Source organism: Pagrus major, chromosome 20, assembly GCF_040436345.1.
Source record: "Pagrus major chromosome 20, Pma_NU_1.0".
NCBI lineage: Eukaryota > Metazoa > Chordata > Actinopteri > Spariformes > Sparidae > Pagrus > Pagrus major.
Genome location: NC_133234.1, coordinates 18,636,009 through 18,659,338, shown reverse-complemented (window position 1 = coordinate 18,659,338; position 23,330 = coordinate 18,636,009). Strand labels below are relative to the sequence as shown.

General features: G+C 40.0%; 1 protein-coding gene across 4 annotated transcripts; it reads left to right on the top strand.

Moving 5' to 3' along the window:
- The first annotated feature begins 2 nt into the window (after positions 1-2).
- LOC141016082 (poly(ADP-ribose) glycohydrolase-like) lies at positions 3-23,205 on the top strand. Of its 4 annotated transcripts, none has more exons than XM_073490338.1 (18): positions 3-72; positions 748-872; positions 978-1,066; positions 1,166-1,878; positions 2,295-2,417; positions 2,901-2,987; positions 3,249-3,323; positions 7,584-7,676; positions 8,657-8,811; positions 11,543-11,622; positions 11,731-11,791; positions 11,930-12,005; positions 14,128-14,275; positions 18,100-18,178; positions 18,962-19,070; positions 20,748-20,853; positions 21,879-22,007; positions 22,249-23,205. In XM_073490338.1, exons 2-18 carry the CDS (start codon positions 760-762, stop codon positions 22,422-22,424), a joined length of 2,412 nt encoding a protein of 803 aa, XP_073346439.1. In that variant the 5' UTR covers positions 3-72; positions 748-759; the 3' UTR covers positions 22,425-23,205. The 4 variants fall into 4 exon arrangements, with proteins under 4 accessions (XP_073346439.1, XP_073346436.1, XP_073346437.1 ...); XM_073490335.1 differs by lacking the exon at positions 3-72 and adding an exon at positions 267-340; XM_073490336.1 differs by lacking the exon at positions 3-72 and adding an exon at positions 336-402.
- The last annotated feature ends 125 nt before the right edge of the window (positions 23,206-23,330 follow it).

Below are 23,330 nucleotides of genomic sequence, written 5' to 3'. Positions count from 1 at the left end.
CAAGTGTTGTGCTAATTGACGCTTAAACAAGCTTTACTAACCTTACCGACGTTAATTAATTGTTTCACGTGGGTGAGTTTCTGTCCTCATTCATTACTTAGTTCATCGGCGTTGTTAATATGAAGACACAGTAAGTCTTCCATTAAAAAAGAGCTTTGTTTCGAGGTTATTTCGGCATAACTAACAGATTTGCCATTACAAACTTTGAGAACAAGTTGAGCGTTGGAGATCTCGCGATGTTTTAGTGGTGCATACGTCACTCACTCGCGGAAGTGTTTTGGAGTTGAGCAGCGGCACCGTTGAAATGCAGAAATATTGAGTATTACTGAAAAATGCCGCGGTGCGTTTTAACTTTAATCAAAGACTAACATATGTCCTCAACTCTCATGGTGTACTTTGAAGGTATTTCTAATATAAAGCTGTCACTCTTCATAATACCCGCTTAAGTGTCTGACGGCTACCAGGCTATTGTTTTGACAACCCGGTGTAGTCCAGAGCTAGTTAGCATGTAAGCTAACGTTAGCTAATAAACTATATTTTACTGGCAGTTGTTTCTACACAATCTCTCAACCTGTCGGACGACAACTTAGACGTAAGGCAAAAGTCTGAATAATATAAAATACAAAACAGCATTTTAGATATTTAGCCAGTGCTTATTAATGAGATAACGCTACTTGTCAGTCAACATTGCAACACGGGACAATTATGTCTTTAACTGAAGCACATTTATGTGCTGTGTTGACATAGATTGTGTCATGTATGGCGGCATATCACGTTTTAAGATTTGCTCACCTCTTGAAGAAAGGATTGCCCAATAAAGTCTGGACAAAACCAACTAACACCTCAGTCGTGGTGTCAGCTCAAGTTGTATTGTGAGTAATGTTTGACAGTACATTACGTGTCTTTCCATGTGTCAACTTCCAATAAGCACCGTCGTTTAAAAATAATATCGACATCTGTTCCGTTTTCTTTTCAAGAATGACTGCGCTGACAGACTTTGAACCTTTAGCAAAGAGACTCAGAGTTGAAATCAGTGCCACAACGTCCCCTTCATCTTCTCTCAAAGGTAATTTGGTGAGATGACATTTGTCTGCCAGAGTCAGCTACAAACTTTATTTCAGTGTATATCCCTTTGTAAACAATATTGTTTTGTATTATTCCTCAGTCCCATCTTCATGTATGCAGACCAGAGACAATGAGACAGTAGATCAAGAAAGAAGGCAAAACAACACAGAGTCAAAGATGGACATACGGCCAAAGAGTGGGACAGATGGTTTGCGTGGTGTAAAGACGAAAGGTGTCCACCAAAGAATCGGCCCCAGAAAGCAGCAGAAGCCCAGAAATACTCTTGAACGATGGCTGCTTAAGCCCGCAAATAAACCAAGTACAGCTGAAGTGTTCCAAACCCAAGAGGATGTAGAAATGACTGAAGATGGTGGCTGTGAAAGCACCTCAGTGCAGTCTCTGGACTGCCAAAATGCTGAAAAACCATCTATCTCTGACTCTGATGAAGAAACCCAACCCTTGACACAACGAGACCTGTATGACGAGAATCCTGTGTCACCAGCTTCCAAGGATGCTGTAGGGAGTGGGCTTATGGATACACTGCCTCACAATTCCTCAGAAAGCTCAGAGGAATCTGTCAAACAGAATACCAGAATAACAGACTTCTTTTCAGGGACCTCATCGCAAGGTTTACCTGTGAGACGAGGCAGGCCGGATAAGTTTCCAGAGAAACAAGATGCAGACAAGGAAACTACTGCTGCTGATGTCAAATGGCTAGGGACGCCAATCAGTGAGCTAAAGAGAATGCCTGAATGTGGCGGACCACTTCCCCCGCTGAAGGATGTTCCTGGCCAGCACACTGTGATGATAAGGGTTCGAGCATTTCTTTTCTTTTTCAGTCAAAGCATGTAGACACAGGAGCATGTGTCTACCGTGCAAGTTTTTGCAAGAAAAACGTATGACTAACGACTATTTTTAGTATGTTTGTACCTCTTACAGAAAAAATGCTGTGGGGCTTTTTCTTAACATACTATAAATAGCCATTAGTCATTAATGTCTTGATACAAATCAAAGCATTTCAGGTGGTTTAATAATTCAGCAGTAATTTAAATGGGCAACCTAATGTATTTGCAAGTTTCTGCAACACTGCTTACAAAGTTTCTGGAAATGTATAAGTTATTATTCTAACTCTAACTTGTTACCTCATTTTATGGTCAATCAGACTTCTCGGTGTTCACACAGGTATTACATGTGGCAAAACCATTTGTTTTCATTCACTCCTTTGACAGACAGACCTTCTTGAGAGTGGTAAACCCCCTGTGCCATATCCTGCTATGTTTAACGATACTTGGGATGATGTCCATGTCAAGATGCCCTGTTCCAGTTCAAACCTGTTTCCTGTAAAAGATGAGGTAAAGGTCAAAGTGTTTATATGAATACAAGGATTATGTTATTTGCACTGATTGCACACCATGCATCAATATGGGTCATGTAAACACTGCAATTACATTATATGACTGAAGGCATATTCAGTCTATTACTGCTATTAATGAGGATGATAGGATGAGCACTTTCATATTTAATTTTGTGTTGTGGCAAAAGTGTTGTGGCAAAGAAAACACCTCTTTAGGTAAGACTGTTGAGTGTTTCAACAAGTTATTGTGCCTATCTATTCAGGCCAAAGCAACTTTTTAAATTCACATATGTCTCGAATCTGCATGTGCTTCTATAAAACACAATGGGGGACAAAAGACGGTATGGCAATCACCAGACACAATACTCATTAAATTAATTCATGAATTTATTGAAAGAAATGGCCACAGCAAGGCCACACTGATATTCTTAGCATATGTGGAATAACCCTGCAGAGGTCTAACAAATGTATTCTTCCACAGGAAACAAGAGAACGTCAGAATAAGAGTCGGTGGGAGTTGATCAAGGAAACTTTAAACAAGGAATTTACAAGTCAATCTGACTTGAAGGCAAGTTCCACATTTGTGTTCTTTTAGTGGCAAAACCTAATGTGGTTGAGTTGGTAAAACAAGGGGCACAGTGCACAATAGATGTTGTTACCAGATAATGCCACAAGATGGCGTCATGAGCCCAGAAACTGAGAGGCATACGGTCTCAGAATTTCTGTCATCGTTGTTTGAAAACACATATAGTATTTCTGACTTAAAAATGTCAAAACAGATTAATTTTGCTTCTGAATTTTATGTGATTGTTGGACTTATTTGTTACAGAATGCAATATTGAAATACAATGCCTCAAACGCCAAGAAATGGGACTTCACAGCACTACATTTGTACTGCACTAAGGTAAACAATTTGTCCTCTTGTTATGAATACTGGTCTTTTTATGAATCACTGGAACCAGAAGTCATGAATGAAGTCTCTTGTTTTTTAAAATGAGTCATTTAATTAGTGGCATGCAGACATGTAAACACAGATGGACACACATGTTGAGGATGTTAAATGATTAGTTAAATTATTATGACACTTGATTGACCAACAGAAGGCATCGTGAACCGGTGCTGGTTCTTGTCACAGAGCTCGGGTCAAAGAAAGAACAGATGGTTCATTAGATAGTGATGACATTATGTTCAGTTACAGTGATACGGATGCCTCATTTGACACCAGATTAGATTTAATTTGGTATAAAGAGTATTTAAGTGGTATTGGGAGTCATAATTGATAGATAAGCCGAATATCTTCATCGCTCTACATGCAGAAATAAGTCATCACAATAATGCAGCTGTCTTCCTTGTGTTTGTTTCTTACCCACTTTAAAAACTCAGTGATCATAACTTCATACACTATAATGAGACTGTCATGTAGGGTGAATGAGAGTCCCGGATGTTTCTTTTTAAAGCAAATCCCTGTCTAAGGTTGAGAATAATGCTTTAACAGGTTTTGTGAAAACTGTATTAAACTGTATTATTATAAAGGTTTTCTCAAGCATTGCAGGCGTGTGTGTGCAAACATTGGGTTTTTGCAGCATTATATAAAGTCACAACACCAGTGTGATCCCGGGTTTGTGGAAGGATTAGGTGAAAATATTTTGCATTTTTCGATTAAAAATATGACATTTTGCATCTTTTTAGGCCACAGTATTACTGTAACTGTGTACAAAAACTTGGAAAAGCTAAAGGGGATAATAAATAATCAACAACCAAAAGCTTAATTATAAAATGTTCTAAAGGGGTCGCGTGGGGACCAGTTACAATCATTATATTTGTCATTTAAGTAGTTTTGCTGCTGTTCACATTGATTTTACTTAGGTTGTGTCTGAAATGACTTGGCTGCTGCTCCTAATCCTTAGAATGGTAGCGAGAACCCTGAACACTTGCTCACAGTTAATACATTGTAATCTATTTGTACATATTTTATCTCCAAGTTTTTTTTTAAAGGCGATGTTCATGTGATTTTTATTTATTTATTTGTTTTACTGTCCCCAGCTAAGTCATTCTTTGTACAGGCCAAACATAAAATAGGCCTGAGTTGCATCATGATGGCCAGAGCACTGTTGCTTCATTGGTTGTCTTCTCCAGCCTCGTTTGGAGGCCATCCATCATCCGTTGTCTTGATGCGCTCTGCGTCATCCTGTTCAGAGAATCAGGGAGGGCTGTACTGTCTGGCTCATGAAAGGGAACGGGAATAATCCATTTGGAGAGATGCGCTGTGTTGTGACATGATTGTTTGATATCAGAAACCCTGAACCTGTAGGAGTAGACACATAATAGGCTTTATTTTCCTTGTAGTACGGAGGCGCTCATCCACTCTGTGCTGCATGGCATCACCTGGAAAACATCAGCTTCTAAACATGTTTTTATGATATCTCAAAAACTACATGTAACGCTTTTTTCTTGAATGTCAGTTCTGTCAAATGTGTTTCTGTCATTTTGCACAAGAACAGTAATGGATTTCACATGGGAGAATGTTGCAGTCCTTCAGAGGAAAAGTGGGAGTCTAGAGAAATAATTTAATGTTTTGCCAAAAGGTCACGTTTAGTAACTTGTCAGAAATGGCTGACACTACATCCCAGAGAATGCCTTACTCCAGCTTTATACTGTTAAATCAGTTGTGTGCCCTATGTATGTCATAAATCATTTAAGAATGGGAATTTTATTAGATAGAATCTGAACATGTTGAGTGGCTTTAGCCATATGATGGATTTTGGAATGGCAAAACTTGATATTTTTCAAAAAGCAAAATGTCCAGTACCATTAAATATATTATAAAAGAGCTGGATTTGAAGTGATGCGCAGCATAAATTATAACCAATGAAATCAGACATTTGTGTGTTGATTGAGGTGATGATGATATGTTGGTATCTTTGTTGATTGGTTCAGTAAACATTTTAAAACTTGAATATTTGACTGTAAAAGATACCTGCTTGCTAGATGTACATTTCTTTTATTTATGCTGTCTATTATTGCAAAGTTGACACACAGTTCCTCTTTACGGAGACTGTTTATTGCTCCTGCCTTTTACAGAATTTATTCACAGACTGAGTAATGAATCTGTGTTTTAACGGTCTAATATGCTGAAGAGACAGTAGCAATTAGGCTGCAGTACAGCATCTGTAATATATTGATAGAAACTAGCTCATATAATACGTTTGATTTTAAAAACCAATCACAGAGAATCCTTAATGTTTAATATATTTACAGTGCCACACACAAGTAAATAAGGAATGGTAAACATTACTACGTAATGTACCCCATTTTTCACTTACTTACTTTTCCCCTGGAGACTCCAGATTGGAGAAACTGTAGCAGGATGATTGTGAGTGTCAGAGAAAAGTAGACATGAATGGCATAGAGTGACGGGCGAGCCAGCTTCATTGAATATTCATCTGTGCATGCACACCTTATGAATAACGGAAAAGCTGTTGACGGACAGCATCAGTTTTTGTTCATTTCTCTTTCTCCAGCCCAACCAGGGTTGTATTTACGGTTATGAGCACGCAAGTGTTTTATTTTTACATGGTCACACGTCCACAGACGCAGTCAAGCAGACTGGTTTATTGCCTCAGACCTGTGGGGAATCAGAACAGGAGCGCGAGGCGTCGTGCTAAAACTGTAAGGGAGCTCTGGTTTCTCACTGCCCACACCCCGTCTTGCAGCTTGCTTGATTACTTTGTCAGTTTGGTGTGATGTACAGACCTGTATCAAGTCATACAAAGAGTTAAGTTCAGTTGATTTGATGCACTGTCTCGTGCTGATTTAAAGGGCTCGGCTTATACTACCTCAGCTATATCCACCGCCTCGCCCTGTCAACCGCCTCCATTTATTACGCCCATAGGAGCAGTTTATGATGTCAACCAGGTCATTACTTATGACAGTGTTTAGTCAGGCTTCCTTTGCCATAATATAAATGTCCTCGGCTAAATCACCAGTCAAGGCTCCTTGTCCTGGAAACACACTGTCCTTTCTATTTCAAACGGCTGATCATTTGCATCTCTTCCAGGAAGACTGTTTAATCAGCTGGCATGGCCGTGCAACCTTGATGAAATTGCTCTGTGATTGATCATTCTGACATTTTGTAGCCAATATGGGTGTAAATAGGGGTTGTATATATTGTCTAAGATATGTTAGAGCAGTTAGGCAGTGTGGGGAAGTCATGGCTGGCTGGTCTATGTTACTTGAATATTTGATTCTGGTTAAGGCTCAGTAATATATCGATATTACATCATTATCGTGAAATGAGACTATATTTTGCTAAGAAGTGTTGTGTTTTTTCCTGGTTTTAAAGGCTGCATTACAGTAAATTATGTAAATGATATCTGAACTAACCAGAATGTTTGACTTGTTCTACTTGTCTTTACCCACTTAAGCCACCTCAGTCATTATATCCACATTACAGATGACCTTTGTAGTTTTGGGGAAGAGATTTTAATCAGAAGATAAAGATCTTCATTGACTGATTTTTTTATTCTTAAACAAACTAAATAAACAAACTTCATTTCTGTGACTGAATTAACTGAATAAACAAACTGACAACACAATTTCATAGTGTTTTACTTTGTTTATATCTCACAAACCCTGCAACCTTTCTAGCTTCAAACAGTGTTCTGGGGACCTTATTTTACCTTTTATTTTTAAATTTCTTCTCCAAAACTACATAGTGCCCCTTTAATATTTTGTGAAAGTACCTATGGTCATCCCTACAATATATTAGCAATATTGAATCCCTGTTTACCACACATATATTTTATGTGGATTGGTTGCCCAAGGAATCATAACAGCCACCGTTTATAGCCAGGTGTATTTTAATAATATGAATCTGAATCTTTTACAATCCGTTTAAAAATGACAATACTAGCTGTTTTACATCTGCATGCACAATATTGTTGGTCAGGAAGTGGACTTTTATTGTTTTTTGGTATTGCTTATATTTCATTAGTATTTGTCTCTGTAAAAATGTACATAAAGCCTCAACATTTTGATATGGTTCAGAGCTGTAAATGTCATCTGTCCATCTCAAACTAATCATCCCAAACAGCTAATAATGTCACAGCTGAGTTCCATGGCGAAAACAACAAACATAAACAGATCTCTCGCTCTCTCTCCCAAGGTCCTGGAGCCTGATGCGGCCGAACATCTGTTTGACTCCCTGCTGCCAGACATGGTGCAATTAGCACTGAGAGCATCTGAGCTCTGTACCAAGGTAACAACCATCGCTAACCAACAGACACTGACTCACTGCTCTGTGACACAGTAGATCACCGCAGCAGGTTGATCCCAAAGGTCACGACATGACAAATAATCCTGTGAAATGGTAGTAAAAATGGAGAGGTCAAGGCACGTAGCCATTGATGGTCATTTGTCCGATGCTTTATTGTCCTTTCGGTCATTTGGTTCTTTGGTGTGTGGATGATAAAGAGCAATGTGTGTCTCATTAAAAAGGTTTTTGTGTTTTAATTTGGCCAGGCAGCCAATCGTCCAATTTTAGTTTGACATCTGTGTGTTAAACATATTGCTAGTTTGATTAATTTAAAAACATCACCCAAGCATACAAGTGTATCCTAAAATGGTATTTAGAGATTTGTGTGTGACATCAAAATTAAGCATCAGTCTAAACATGAGCAGTTTAAGTTGTGATGTGTGTTGCAGTCCTCTATGATAATTTGTATAATCATTTACTTTCTAGCTTTACTCAAATTAATCTAAAATTCTATTGATTCTGTTGAAATCTCTGGTCTGTGTTCGAGGTGTAGAGATGGAGAGATTAACACTGAAGGAAACTGAATGGGCTGGCACATTGCTCTACTACAACATGAGAACCTGTTAAATAGCTTGCTGAATATTGGAGGCTTTAAAAAATCATTTTAGCCCTTGCACCTTGCAGCTAAACAAAATAATTTTACCTGTCTGTGTATAGTCTTAATGCAGCAAGCTCTCCCTGTTGTCATTACAGAATTGCTTATACAGATGCACTGGTTATTTATAAAATCATAGCCTTTATTAGGAGTATGGATCTCTTGTGAGCAGTGATGGACGTTGATTGTAATTATGATGGCTGATTCAAGAAGCACAGAGTGGTGCCAAATTAGTACATTTGTGCAACATACTTCAATGTCTCGTTTAGCAAATCGACAAAACAAATTATTTTGACCTTCCTCGACTTTACCTCTGTTCCTCCTCTAGCCGATACCCCTCCTCAAGAGAGGCACGACCCACTCCATCACCATGTCTCAGGAGCAGGTGGCATGTCTGCTCGCCAACGCCTTCTTCTGCACCTTTCCCCGACGCAACTCCCGAAGGACCGAATACTGGAACTACCCGGACATCAACTTTTTCAGGTAATCGAGGGATGTGGTGTTTTCATACATGATGTTTAAAGTTGCAGAATCAAAGGTTGTAAATGATGCTGCTGTGACAACTTTCCATGAGGGGGCACTACTGTATATGCTTTACTCACCAGTCATTTTATCATCTGGCTGGGTGTTAGAGCATACAACATTTACATTGTATGTAGACTCTTAATTATACATGAGCAAACACTGTCTTATAACAAGAATATATTGATCAGAGACAGTGGTCAGTCTGACTTAGAGTTTTTACCTTTTAAAAAATGCACTGTTTTGAGATTTTTCTAAACGCACATAGCGGATGTTGGCTTTAGCCACGCTGCTCACCAGAACTATACAATGCACTTGTCAGAATAATAAATAGGAATATGACAAAGAGCAGGGCAGGGGGCGTCTTTTTTTTTTAAGACTTGCAAGCTTTCACTGCAGAGATGGACTGGGTGGTGTAATGCAAAAACTAGTCTGCAGATCGCTGCTCAGTCATGTCCCCCCATCTCTGTTGGCATCACAGTGTAATTACCTAAATGGAACAGGGAATTAGATTAACATTGACTCAGATGGCTGCTTTTGACAATGGAGAAGGCCATTGGCTGTTTTGCAGAAGGCTGTAACGGAGTTCAATCGCATCAGTATTTCATTCACATAGAGGTTTCGCTGCGATTTGAAAGGAAAGCCAGAGTCATCTTTTTAGGCTACAGCTAAAAATTCTCCTGCAAGAAAGATATTAAATGCTTTGAAATGTGTTTTATTTAAATCATTTATTTTTCTACTATAACTTTCTATAAAGATCTGAGGGATTCAAACTCTTTTTCTCTCCTTTTCTCTGCATTTTTTTCCACAGGATTAGGTAGAGAAAATAAAAGCAAAGCTTTTTATCTTCAGGTGTTGTTTTATCTCAACGCAGACTTCTTAATTGCATTGAGATAAAACAGACCATTACTACATTGGCTCTGTCATTCAAAGTATTCTTCAGCAAACTGTATTTTATTTATTATTTTAACGTGAAGTGCTTTCAGCTCATGTAGTTTCCCAGCTGGAGTTCCCTGTTTTTTGCGCTGGTGATGCAGAAACCCTGCTGTATACATACTGTAGTCACTTATACCCTTTTCTTGAGTTACATCATAGCTTTCTTCACATCTGTGGGGGGTGTATTGATGTTATATAATTGTGTATTAATTCTCTATTCCTCAAAGACCCTTTTGAGATTTGTTACTAAAAGCCTGCTCTCACTTGTGGCTAGCTAATGTCAAAGACATTTGGCCCGAGGACAACACAAAACAGCGCACGATTGTTTCAAGAGGCCACACTGGAAAAAAAAAAATGCAGGAGTTGACTTCGATGAATGAGTTTCCTGTCCCCTAAAGGGCTCTCAGTGCATCAAGCTTTTGTCGTTATTTCACTCGCATGAAATTTCTCACTCTTTAGGCATGTGAGGCGGGCTGTGGGGTTCTTTATAGAGTTTGCTCGGGAGGGACATGGCGGGCTTAAAGTGCATTCAAACCCGCCCACTGCACCTCACCTCAAGCAGCGTTTTGTGTTTTGGTTTTTGTGTTATATTTCAGGGGGATTGACCTCTTTGCCTCCTGAGGACTTTGTTGTTAAAAGGGACACAGGGCTTCTTAATGTATCCCCAAGGAGAGAGCCCTGTTTCCTTCTCTGTTCCTTTTTTTTTGTGTGAGTGCTGTGAAGTGGCACATGAGTGTGACTCCGTGATGGCAAGCCTGGGGCAACTCCATTGTCGTACCAACGAAGGAACTCCTACATAATCGGCTAGTGACTGAAAGGGAGGCTGAGTGAGAGATGAACTAATTCATATCAAAAGTTAAAGCATGACTGAACTCACATGGCCAAAGTGGAGTGTCTCTGTGGCGCTGGTTATACAGAGTCGTTTTCCCTGCCTGGTCTCTTGGCTGCAGTTGTTTAATTGTTGGTGAAAATGTATTAACTGATTGCTTAAAAAGTGTGCTTCATTTTTTTTATAATGCACATTTTCCCTTTTTGTTTTAGTTTAAACAACTGAACAAAAACAGTGCATGCTTAAATTGGTGGGAGAGCTATGAGAAATAAATAAACATCCATCCAGCTTCTCAAATATTTTTCAGTTTAACAATGTATAATAAAATAATATTGGGAAATTATAAACGTATCAAGTAAAATCTATGTTATCTTATATCATTTTTAAGAAATGGACAGGTTATACTAGTTTTTCTTTCCTCTACTTCTGTTTTTTGATAAAAGTGTATTATTTGTCTTGTGCAATTGATTAAAAACGATATACTAAAATGAGCACAAACCAATCCAGATATGAATATATGAATACTTAAATTCTCCCAAGCACAAATTGAGAAAGGGGAACGAAGAAACAAATACGATGAAATAAATAAAAGACACACATTCACACACTGGCATCGTATCCAGGGTCATGCACAGCAGTCCCATTGGTTACACCGCATGTTAACGTGTACTGATCAAGCTTGTTCAACAGACAGTGTGTCACCCTCTCATAAGTAGCCAGTCCCACCATTGATGAAGTCCACGTCTCATAAATGGGTGGACATTTTTCCCTCCAGTTCCTCAGTAGTATCTCTTTAGCTGTTGTAAAAGCCGAGATAATCCATTTCTTTTCAAATGAGTCCTGATGGTCAGACAGTTTTAGTGTGCTAAAACTGAGGAGAGAACATAACATGTATTCTAATATCTTATAATATCTTCTTGCCCTCAGGCTGTTTGAAGGCTCCTCCTCACAGAAGACTGAAAAGCTGAAAACCCTGATGTGCTATTTCAGAAGTTTCACTGAGAAAAGTAAGTGTCCACATTCATTTTTCTTTTTATGTTACTGTAATATGTTTTAATAGATGTAAAGTAAAAAATAATAGTGACATTTATTACTTCCTTTGTTTTGCTTTTCAGAGCCCAATGGACTTGTAACATTCACACGAAAAAGATTGGACAAACCTCTGAATTGGAAAAGGTGACACTGTAATCAAAGAAAAATATTATTAGCACTATGAGTAGTTCTAGTTTGTCAGTTACTTCTGCCACAAATCAAAAGGTCCACCATCTCAGTTGTGGTTGATAACTGGAAAACAATTCGTTCTTTGTGTTTCAGCTCACAGACTCCGCTTACAAACCTCCATATTACTTGTGAAGGGACCATTGAGGACGATGGTTATGGAATGCTTCAGGTAAGAGGAGAAGTTCACTTGTAGAAAGACAACATGATGGTGTGATTTGAAGGGACTTTACCTTGCAAAATCCTGTTTGCTTGCTTGGAGGAGCTCTTAGTTTGAGATACACTCCTCACTGTGCTTGGTTCCCATCCTCTTTTCCCTCTGTTGTAGTCAATCACTGAGCCACCACATTCTGGAGTCTTTCACCCAGAATGCTTACTACTGCTGAAAAGGCCTTTGAGGGAGCCTGAGACACGTCGCGGGGAGTGTGTGCTGGGACTGGGGTCGAGGCCTCTGAGCCTCCTCTGCTCTCTGTGTCGGCCATGCTTCCTGTGCACTGTCAGGATGGCCCGCTCTGCCTTTCACCTTTTGTTTGCCTCCAGTTGCCACAAGCTGACAGTTGACGTGCACACATGACCAGCTCCGGGGCACGCCGCGGCCCCGATTGATGGATGCTCTGCTGGGGTGGGGTGCTGTTGACAGCCTGTCAAAGCAGACTTTGGAGGTTGGCTCGCTGTCCCAGAATTGAGTGACCAGTTTGGGGAGATCTACTCTCAGACTGCTTCTTGCTCCCTTGCAGCTTCTTCCTTCGGGTTGTGACGGGGTTGGTCTGGGCTGTCTACAGGCCAATGAGCAACAACTGTCAGTCCTGAAATTGGAATATATGTTCCACATGGCTGCTTTATGACTAAAACAATGAGTTCTCATGCCTGTGTCTGAGCTGGAGCAATGAGACACGTATTTTCTTTTGAATCATAAACAGACCGAAATAAACAAGTAAATCAGTGTCATGATTGATCTGGCCACAAACCTGCAGGAACACAAGCAGCAAAGGATATCCGGGGCATCAGTCAGCAGTCAATTTCACAGCATGTTGTGACTGGAGGGAGATGTTTACTTAGACTGCAGGACTGCTCTCTTGTTTTGATTTTTGCCACTGGCAGCAGCCTTCCTAAGTGCTGCTCCTCTGGTGAGCATTTTGGCACAGGGGACAGATGTCTGAGTAATGCCAGCACCTGAGGCCACCTTCCCAGTCAGGTTGTCAGGGATTCTATCACATATGAGAAAGGGCCGAGACCCTTTCATGACGCGTTTTACTCCTGTTGTTCAAAATATGTTCAGTAACTTTCATCTAGATAATGGCTCCCGAAATGCGGCCCACTGACCAATGGCGACCCATTTTGTGCGGCACTTAATGTGACATGAAATGCAGGCATGTTATTTTAATCATCCGCGGTCCATGACTCCTCATTCTGTCATCAGTGCTAATGCTTAAGTTAGCGATTTTGGTGGACGTCTTAGCAGTATAAAATGGAAGTCACATGAAAAAGCCACCACAGAATAGACGCTGTATGGTTAAGAGCCTTAACAAACTGCTGGTCTATGTCGGGGCTGTCCACGAGCGACTGTGGCCCTAGTTGTTGTGGTGTGTCCCACGTCTTCAGGACTAGTTGGCCCTTGTCTGCAGCTTTTTGGCTGATTGAGCTCTTCTCTGTTTGGCTGTTCAGCTAAGCAAGTCAGTGCACAAGAAGAGAAAGGGACAAAGAAATGGAAAGTTTGTCATTTTTTGCTTCCTCTGGGGTGCCATTTCAACCTCTTTTATCTGACGTATTCTTGGTTAGAAGTAGTTATATTAGCAAGAGTGGTGTCGAAAAAAGCTGCTTTATCACAACGATGATTTGTTTATCAGTCCTGAGTCTTCCGTTTTCCCTTTTTGAATGGCAAATACAGACTACTGCTACCTGGTGGTATGGAGAGGTATTTCCTCTTATGCATGCGCAGAATGTACGAGCTAGTTAGCTGTCGGCTGTAGTCTGTGTGGTGGGTTCAAGTACAGCTTTTACTTTGTCGGACCTTGAGGGACAGTTAAAGTTATCTGCCTTATCTGAAAAAAGTAATTCAGGAACTTAATGTTAAACACCATTATGAGAACAATAACAAATCCCAGGACAAGTTTATGGGTTTTCCTGTGCAGCCCTCAATCATATGCTGTAAATTGGTAACCCCTGATCTAGATTTTTGCAGTTTAGTTTTATAACAATACATGCATGTGACTAAACAATTCAGTAGATCCTGCAAGGGTGTGAATGTTCCACTGTGATTTCTTTCATCATCGGTCATCTGTTTTGATTTGCAGGTGGATTTTGCCAATAAGTTTGTAGGAGGAGGAGTCACCAGTTCTGGTCTAGTTCAAGAGGAAATCCGCTTTCTGATCAATCCCGAGCTTATTGTTTCTCGCCTCTTCACTGAAGCACTGGATCATAATGACTGTCTGATCATCACAGGTCAGTGCACAAAAACCCTCCCACACCTTGTTTAACAATAATTTCCACTGAAGGAATCCTACTGTTCAATTATTCACGATTTAGTCTGTTGATCTAGATTAGATCAATAATGTCCTGGCTTCACTTTTCTCATGCTTGACCTACGATTTGACAGAAGAGACATGATGGGCGTTTCTAGTCACACACAGCTCACACCTCCAATTTACCCCATCCTGGCTCAGCAAGAGGCAAAAGGATGTTTGTGGCAATTGCCCTGTTTTCCAAATCTGTCCTTGTCAAATGTTTCCTTTTGATGGGCTGCAAAGGGGAGAGTTGCATCAGTCGGGAGTTGGAGATTGGACTGTCCTGATTGCTCTGTTGGGTCTCTCTGCTGAGTAATTCCCATTGACTTCAGTATTGAGTGGTTGCAACAAACAACACTGAGGCAGGCCAGTAGACCCAGTAACAAGAGCTTGACTGAAGAAGTCTCAGCAGGAGGCTGATGGTTCCCCTCTGTGCTTTCTTCTTTTTTTTTTACCTTTCTGACACTGTTTGTCTGGACTAAAGCTGTTTGATTGCATTTGATGAAGAGGTTAGAAAACTCATGTTATGTAACATAGAAATCGCTAGTCTGAACTGAAGGAAGTTTACACAAATCCAGGTGTCATTCGGCAACAATAGAAATAATTTTAATCAAGACTACTGCTTCAATAAATCTTGTGAGCTCTTTCTGAGTTAACTTACATGAATCAAATAGATGTATGACAATGCATTTAATCCTAAGCCTCTGGCAAAATGAAGTAAAAACATCAAACTGAAAAGTGATTTGAGTAGGATAGGAAAACAAATGTCTTGTCTGACACTGCCGTAGCATTGCATAACAAGTGTGGTGGATTAGGACAGGAAGTGAGGCAACAGAGCCTCCGCCCTCCTGATCAGCAGTCATACCGCTGCATCAGGTCTTCTCGCTTTGGCGAGTCACCTTCAGACTTCTTGCCGGCCATCCATCCCTCGCTTCCACTTACGCCACTTAACTTTATTACTGGGCCCCAGAATTAATTATAGCTGGAAGACCTGCCCAAGACCTGCTCCGCTAATGGACTCTTCCATTCCATCATCTTTATTAAACCCTGCCCGTATCTCTTGTCCCCCTGTTGTAAAAAAAAAAAGTCCATGCCTTCGCTGCATTGTGGCCATGTTGTAAATCTTACTCCCCAGTGATACCTTTTGGCATACAGTAGGGAAGCTAATGGATCTTACCTCTGCTCTGAAATTTGCAAAAGTGCCCGGGCCTAATTGAATTTTCCTTGATTGCTAGATATCTGGCTGGCATTGGGGCGGTCAAAAGTATAAACAGTATCAAGGAGAAGTCATATGACTCACCGATGACAGCACTGACCAGACAATGCATTGCAGCTTGACGCAAGCAGGATATGTGTGGACATTTTTCTTGACTCTGCACAAAATCTTGTTGTCTTATTAATCATCAGTGTGACTGGTGGTTTACATGGTTAAAAATAGTCTTCAAAGAAACCAGTGGTGGCCAATTTATGGATTTTTAAAAAAAAGAAACCTCTTAATGTTCTTCTTATTGTAGACAACTATGATTTTTGTAGCGGTGAGAAACAGTGATATCCACGTTTGATGTTGTCAGTTGCTTCAACATGGCAATGAGATGCACCTCTGACATTTCACAGTCTCTGGCCCACCACGAATATGAGACACTTTGTTTTGATGTATTTACACATGAATGAAACAACCTTCAGAAACATTGTGATTAAACCTGCTGATTTTTATGTGACCTATTTGTTATTTAGAAATTATTTCTCATAACCAGACACATCTTCGTTGGCCAAGATTGATCTTTCCACCGCAAATAGGGTTGTATTAGAAAAATCTCAATCCAAATTGTTTGTGAAGGTCGGTCCTTTCAAACGTAAATATAGTTGATCATAGAGTTTGATATTTTTGGTGGATCAGTGAAGGTCAGGTGTGTGCATACTTTGTTAAATAGCTAGTGTAAAGCATCATTTATGCAAGTTTACTTTTTACTCAAGTAAAAGTATACATCAAAAATAACTTGCGATAGAGTACAAAAGTACTTAATGATAAAGTTACTTGAGTAGTTAATAACTACTCCTGCTTTTAGTCATGTGAAGGCGTGGTTGTGGTAGGATAACAGAGCATTAGCAGAGCTGCAACCAGCAGACCGCTTGCCTTGTAACATAATCTGCAAGTACAATTCATTCAAAAAACTTACTCAAGTACACGTAACAGAGTAAATTTAACTCACCCTACCCTAACTTAAAATGCCATACATTTCTATATCTAATTTATAATGATACAAGGATATTTTCAGATATTCTTAAAGCAACTTATTGTATATAGTTGTTACCTACTGTCTGTTGTTGCTACACAGTGAGTTTGTTGAATTGTTTTGGTAATCATCAGTATAATATGCTGTCTAAGCTGTTTAATTTAGTGGCTTTTTGTCAGCTCTGTACACACATCTCATCAGAGGCTCTCCAAATAAACAGGACAGGATTAGTTTGCCAGTTGGCTGCTGTTATGCATCAGTCAAACTTTAATGCCATCAGAGAGAAGATATTTCACTGTGACTTTATGCTGCTGTCCAGAAATCTTATGAACCAGCAGATTATATAACTTTGTACAGATTTTACCTCTTTTTTTGTCCAGAAATTGTTTTAGTAGCATTAAAGCTCCCAATTCAGTGTGGATACAAATGATTTGACGTTTAGCTTCCAGGCAGGAGCAAGTTGAGTTTGTAAAAAGCTGTCGCAGCCCCTCGATATCCTCTCGTAGTGTCTTTCTTGCTGGGATTTGGACCACTATTATCAATTTAGGTAGTTTGTTACATACCCATTCTGCTTTTAGCTTATCAGTTTTGTTTTACTGGCATACTGGTAAAACAGATTAGGATCTCCACTGCATTTGAACAGTCTTTTTGCTTATTACTTAAAAAAAAAAAAAAGTGAGCTGGTTATTAGTGAAATGTCTGTCAAGTGGAGTGCGCTCTAGAGATTCCCTTCCCCCGTGTGCACCTCCTCATACCTGCTGACCAAGGCCCCACTACTAATCACTTGGTTTATTCACTTTGCAGCATTTAGAATCTCAGCGAGTGCTCTCGACAGTCAGGTACTAATGAGCACTAATGAATGGGAAGTTAATTTGTGGCCTCATTTGTTTGACTGTGCTGTTGCCTCCCCACCCTCCACTCCCTGTTTTACCGCGTGGTGAGTGTTCCCCTGTGGGCTGGCGGTCAGCCGCTGCCTCTCACATTGTTTCAAGGGGGAGGGGGCTAATAGCTTGACCTTCCTCTTGTCAGGAGACAGCTGTTCCTGTTTCATTTGATCGCATCAGGCCGAACCACCACAGACACGCCCCCTGAAAACCTTTTGTTAGTAAAATGAATTTTTATAGCAATTTGTATTGTTGCACACCTCAGCAAAACGTTTCTTTCTTTTGTGTTTGGTTTTTCACTTGTTAGTTGATGAGTTTTGACACTCAGTCTTTGTAGCATTATTCCCACCTCTTACAGGGTCTTGATCGCTGCCATATCAGAGTTTATGCATCTATGTTAAATCAAAAACGTATTGATTTTAGCTACTTGAGGATTATTACACCAAAATTGAAACCCTGGTTTTATTTTCCTTAAACCATTTTTTCCGTTTTTTATCATGAATGTCTACACTGGATGTTATGTGCCTACCAATACAGTGTAATATTACCTCCCTTTCAGTCTTGTCACCTAAACAATTCTAGAAATATTCTTTATTTCTGGCTTTGCAGTGGTGTGAGACTAATGTCCCCGTTTCTTATTACAGGTACACAGCAGTACAGTAAATACTCAGGCTATTCTCGGACCTACCAATGGACTGGCAGCCACCAGGATGCAACTCCAAGGTATTTATTTGACCTAGATGCTTTAACAAAGCTGTTTTTTTTCTGGCAGGGAAATAAAGAAATCTTCATTACAAAAGAATTAACTGTTTCAAAGTCATTCAACTCTTCATTACACTATCTTTTAAGAGTACAAATTTGTGAAACAACCTTTTAATATAACCTTTCATGTCAACAAGATGATTTTTAAACTGCTTTAAAAGCCTTAAAAGCCTAACAACTACCTACTCAATGATAAGAATTTACACAGCCTTGCAAACTGATAGCAGTGATGTCATAATCTAGTTGCACATGAGTGTGCTAGCACAAAATTGACGTGACACAATAGACAAACATCAGCCACTGCTTTTGGTGAACTCGACTGCAATCAGAATTTGTATAGACATTCATGGTCATCATAAATCCTGCTTTTGGTTCCTCTAGCGCCCCCATCAGGCTCATATTTGGTGTTTTCAGTGAAATATTACAACAACTGTTGGATTCATTGCCATAGAATTTGGTGCAGACAGTCTCCCTCAGGCTGAACTGTAATACCTTTGGTGATTTTCTGACCTTTCATCTAGCACCATCATGATGTTGAATTCAGACATCTTTCGATGTCTTACCAGAAATTAAAAAAAACAGCCACAAAGCATGAATTCTTTCAGGTTTTATTGACTTCATTTTGTGCAACTTCTTATTTCCAATGTGTATGTAACTGTAAGGAATAATTGCCTCGCTGAACTAAAGCCCAGTTGTTTTATTGTATCTAAAATGGTGCAAAACCAATTATTTGATTTGTTTCAGGGATGAGTGGCAGAGGAGATGCACAGAGATTGTGGCCATTGATGCGCTGCACTTCAAGAACTTTCTTGAACAGTTTCACCCAGAGAAAATCAACCGAGAACTCAACAAGGTTATCTTTTACTTCTTTCTTAATCTGTTATTCCTTTGAGCATTTTTGTTTCTTTCTGTTAAGTTTCTTTGATCTACATGTCACAAAACAAACTGTACGGGGTCGTGCCTTTTGCTCTTGTGCTTGGCACTGGTTTAGATCAGACTGTGGTGTCAGCTTATTGGAAAACCAGTGTTAGAAACTGCAGAGAAGTGCTGCTGTACGTGCACTTTTTTGTTTTGTGGACAAATGAAGAGTTTGTATAATTTATTGCAGAGGAAATGTGGCGGCGGTCTCCCACTTTGATGTTACGCTTTGATCTTCCATAATCTCTTCAACGGTTTATGACTGCAGTAATTTTGTGTTTCAACCTTAATTGCCATTTCACTTCATGTCCGGTTTACACAGATTTAATGACTTTAGTGTCAATCTATTAGGTTGATAATCACAAATGTCATCACAAATGTCAGCTGAGATGACACTGACTCTCACTTACTATTTTCAGGGTAAATATTTGAATCATAGTGTCATATGTATGTAATACAGACTGATGGATTGTCACATTTGTAGAGAATAAGCTTAATCTTACTTATTACACTGTCCATTAGGCCCAGAATGAATTATAATGAACATAAATGACCTCAGGATAATCAATCAAAATTATTAAATTTACATCACAGGTATTTTAAATGGAATTTTGAGCATGTCTGCAATCTTCTCAGACAGAGATATCCATTCGTAATAGAAAATCAAGATGTTGATGTTGTCAAGTCTGCTGTCAGAAAGCATGGAGGAGTTTGACAGCTCTGACAAGGGTGTGAAGAATGCACCAACATGAAGATCAATCCTGTTTCGAATATTGTTCAGCTAACTGTCACATCTGCCCTTTCGAAGGCAGAATTTATGACTGGTCAGAGGGAGGATGGGCACTCACAATTCATTTTCACTATTCACCTAATTTATAATGTGAAAATGAATGTCCAGGGCTCATTCAGGACTTTCATTATTCCTCATGTGAGGTACAGCCCACCGGACATGTTGTCATATCAAGCGCTCTCGTCGATGCGCATGTGTTTAGTCCGTAATGTGCAGTTATTAAAATGTCCCACACCAATTTTACACCAGTGGCAATTCAGTTGAGGCAAGCGGTGTGAAATGACACAATATTGCCAAATGACACAATGTTAAAAATGTATGCTCAGCCAGGCCAACCAACCTTTATGTGTTCATGCACTGAATGATGTGTCAAGCACAGGCCTCCGGGGGAAATGGAATTACTTTGTTGCTTTCTATATCGCATTTATGTTTGATAGGACGGAGACGTTCTGTGCGCCTGGTTCTTATAAAACATACCGGTGATCTGGAACAGTAAAGGTGATCCCTGAACCTGTGGCTCGTCAGCGCTGTTACTTACATGAGCAGCCAAGTCTCATGTGGCTAAAGATTTGATGTAATGTCATCCCAAGAAAAGCTGCTCCATTCACAGTTTTTATTGCTCATTGTGAGGCAGCGGCATTATCTGAAATCACTTCATATTTGCTACTTAGTGCATTATATTTATTGTCTGCTCCTTTGTTTGACTGTCCAAGTTTAAAATTTAGGCACTCCAAAAATTGACCACCAAAAATCAAATATTTTTTTCACATCTCCTTTCCTAATATGTTGCATCTCATCCTTCCTTTACTCTCCTTCCTTTAGGCATACTGTGGCTTTGCTCGCCCTGAGGATGAAAAACAAAACCTTGCAGCGGTGGCTACAGGAAACTGGGGGTGTGGTGTTTTTGGGGGCGACACACGTCTGAAAGGTAAGCGCTGACGTAAAGCTTCCGTCAGTAGATCTTGAGGAGAAATGTGCTCAGATCCTCTCGGAGCTCTTGGCAGTCTAAGCAGATTCTCTTTCCTGGATGTAACAGAATATATTTCAGATTGAAAGGCACCAGCAGATCAGTGTGGGCAACCATTTGTCTTCCAGGAATGCGTTCATTTAGTTAAGGCCTATTCGTCGCCTTCCTTCTATTGATCAAATGACAAAGTTAATATGTTTCATTAATAGTGAAATTGATCGCCAGCTCGAGTCCATCAATCCGTTCCAGCTTTTTGTCTGAGCCTTGTATCACTGTCACTGAGCAGGGAGCTTCTGGAGAGTTTATGCTAACCGTTTGCAGTAGTACCTCCTTTTCTCACTTTATAGCCACTGTGCTTGCAAACTATACATCCATGAATATTTGTTAATTAGCTATAGTAAGCTACAGCTCTCCATAGGCACCCACTGTCTGCTTAATGGCATGCCTCACGGGAAGGCTTGCGTTATTCACATGCTGTTCTCCTCCTGGGTTTACCTTCTGTGGCCTCCCCTTTTTTTTTTTAATTGTCAGATCATCTTTGGGCAAAGCAGTAAAAACAGAGCAGCGGAGAGAAACTGCTGAAGTGTAGACATATTCAGCTTAGCCCTCTTCCTGAAAATGTTGATTCAGTTTAGCTCGTTAACGTAACCACTGTCCCAACCTTCATTAATCAGCAGACATATTTCCAGTCTCTTAAAATATTCACAGCTCTCCAGGGCCAGACCTGGCCTCTCTTTGTAACTAATCCCGACTTCTCAGTGGGGGTGAGACCTATTCCCCCGATTACTTACCTTTTACTGTACATGCCACAGAGTCTGCTGCTGCACACTTTTAATGGCAGCATCAGCTCCTCATATCTCTGTTTATTTAGACAATGCTGTATTTTTACAAGTAAGAAGATGAGAATTTCAATCAAATCTGTTTCAATGCACTGTAGTGAAGCCACTCTCTCTGTTGAGATTTACCACCGGCTTCTTTTCCTCCAGCTCTGCTCCAGATGCTGGCAGCTGCTGAGGCGGGCCGAGATGTGGCTTATTTCACCTTTGGTGACAGCCAGCTCATGACAGATGTCCACAACATGCACTCTTTCCTCACTCAGAGGAAGATCAGTGTCGGTAAGGCAAACAACTGCTCTGCCTGCTTCTTGTTTATGTGCAGCTGTGAACTGTATGACAGTCTTTTTTGTGTGATGCATGAAATAATAACATGATTAATAATGTTTTGGATTAATATTTCTTCTTTTTGGAATAGGATTTATTCTTGATTGTTAATCCTGAAGTCCATATTTTGCTTGCTGTGATATCAGTCCACTGTAGAGACCAGACAACATACACAATCTCCTTGTCTCCGTTACAGGGGTGGTGTATGATCTCCTGGGGCAGTACTACAGCTCAGTGTGCAAGAGCTGCCTCAGTCGGCGCCCTGATGTCAGCCTCTACTCCTTCATCTACCAACAGGTCAGCTCCTCCCTGGCGCCAGATGACTCCGACAGTGGCTCGGCCAGACAACACGTCCCCGCAGACGGCCGTTAAGGTCAGGTGGCTGATGAGTCACCGCGCCTTATCGTCAGAAAACGAAACACTTACTGAATTAAATCATTCTCAGTCTGCTTTAAGCTTTATTTTTCTCTTAATTTTGTTTGTTAGACAGACTTTTAATTAACAGTTTTGGATATACCAAATGTTGTCGTCCGCCACTGGCAGCTGAATATGAAAATCCAGCATGCAGACGCTTTTCGAGAACAACTGAACGGCAGAAGGTGATTAGTTATGACCCTGTCTGGCGCTGCAGTCCAGGCTGTGTTCATTTTGCTGCTGCTGGTAATACGCCAATGGACTGAGCTTCAATACGACGCAATCGTGATTTTAATGGTGAAGCAAAGGTTGCCATCCATCTTCTGAGTTTGTCATGTTGCCTTATTTTACACCCACACATATCCAGCCTAATTGAATTGGCTGTCAGAAATCAAGTTAAAGGAAAGGAATAACAAGAACGGGGTTTGGAAAGCTTGGAGCGGTCTCAGGAAAACGGTTTGATTCAAAGAGCAGCCCAGCTCTTTGGGAAATAATCTCTTACTTTACTTACTGTTATGCATTTCTCGCAAAATTCTAGTTTCAATCATGGATCCATTTCTTTGAGTTCTTTGCTGTATGTGATACACAGACCAAAGAACACAGATGCACTTAATTTGATTTGATGTGTTTGTTTTTGTATTTAACAACTGATTGCAGTGTTATTTGTAGGCCTTCTACACACTTGAATTAAAAGAGGATTTTTTTCTGATGGATTGTTTTTCTAAATAAAATCAGTTTGAACAAAAAGGAATATTCAAATGTTTAATATTGCCTACGTTTTATGGTGAAGCACCATTTGAAAGGAGCCATAAATGTCAGTGATACATCTCTGAACAATGGAGAATGAGGGCTTCTGTCCCATGA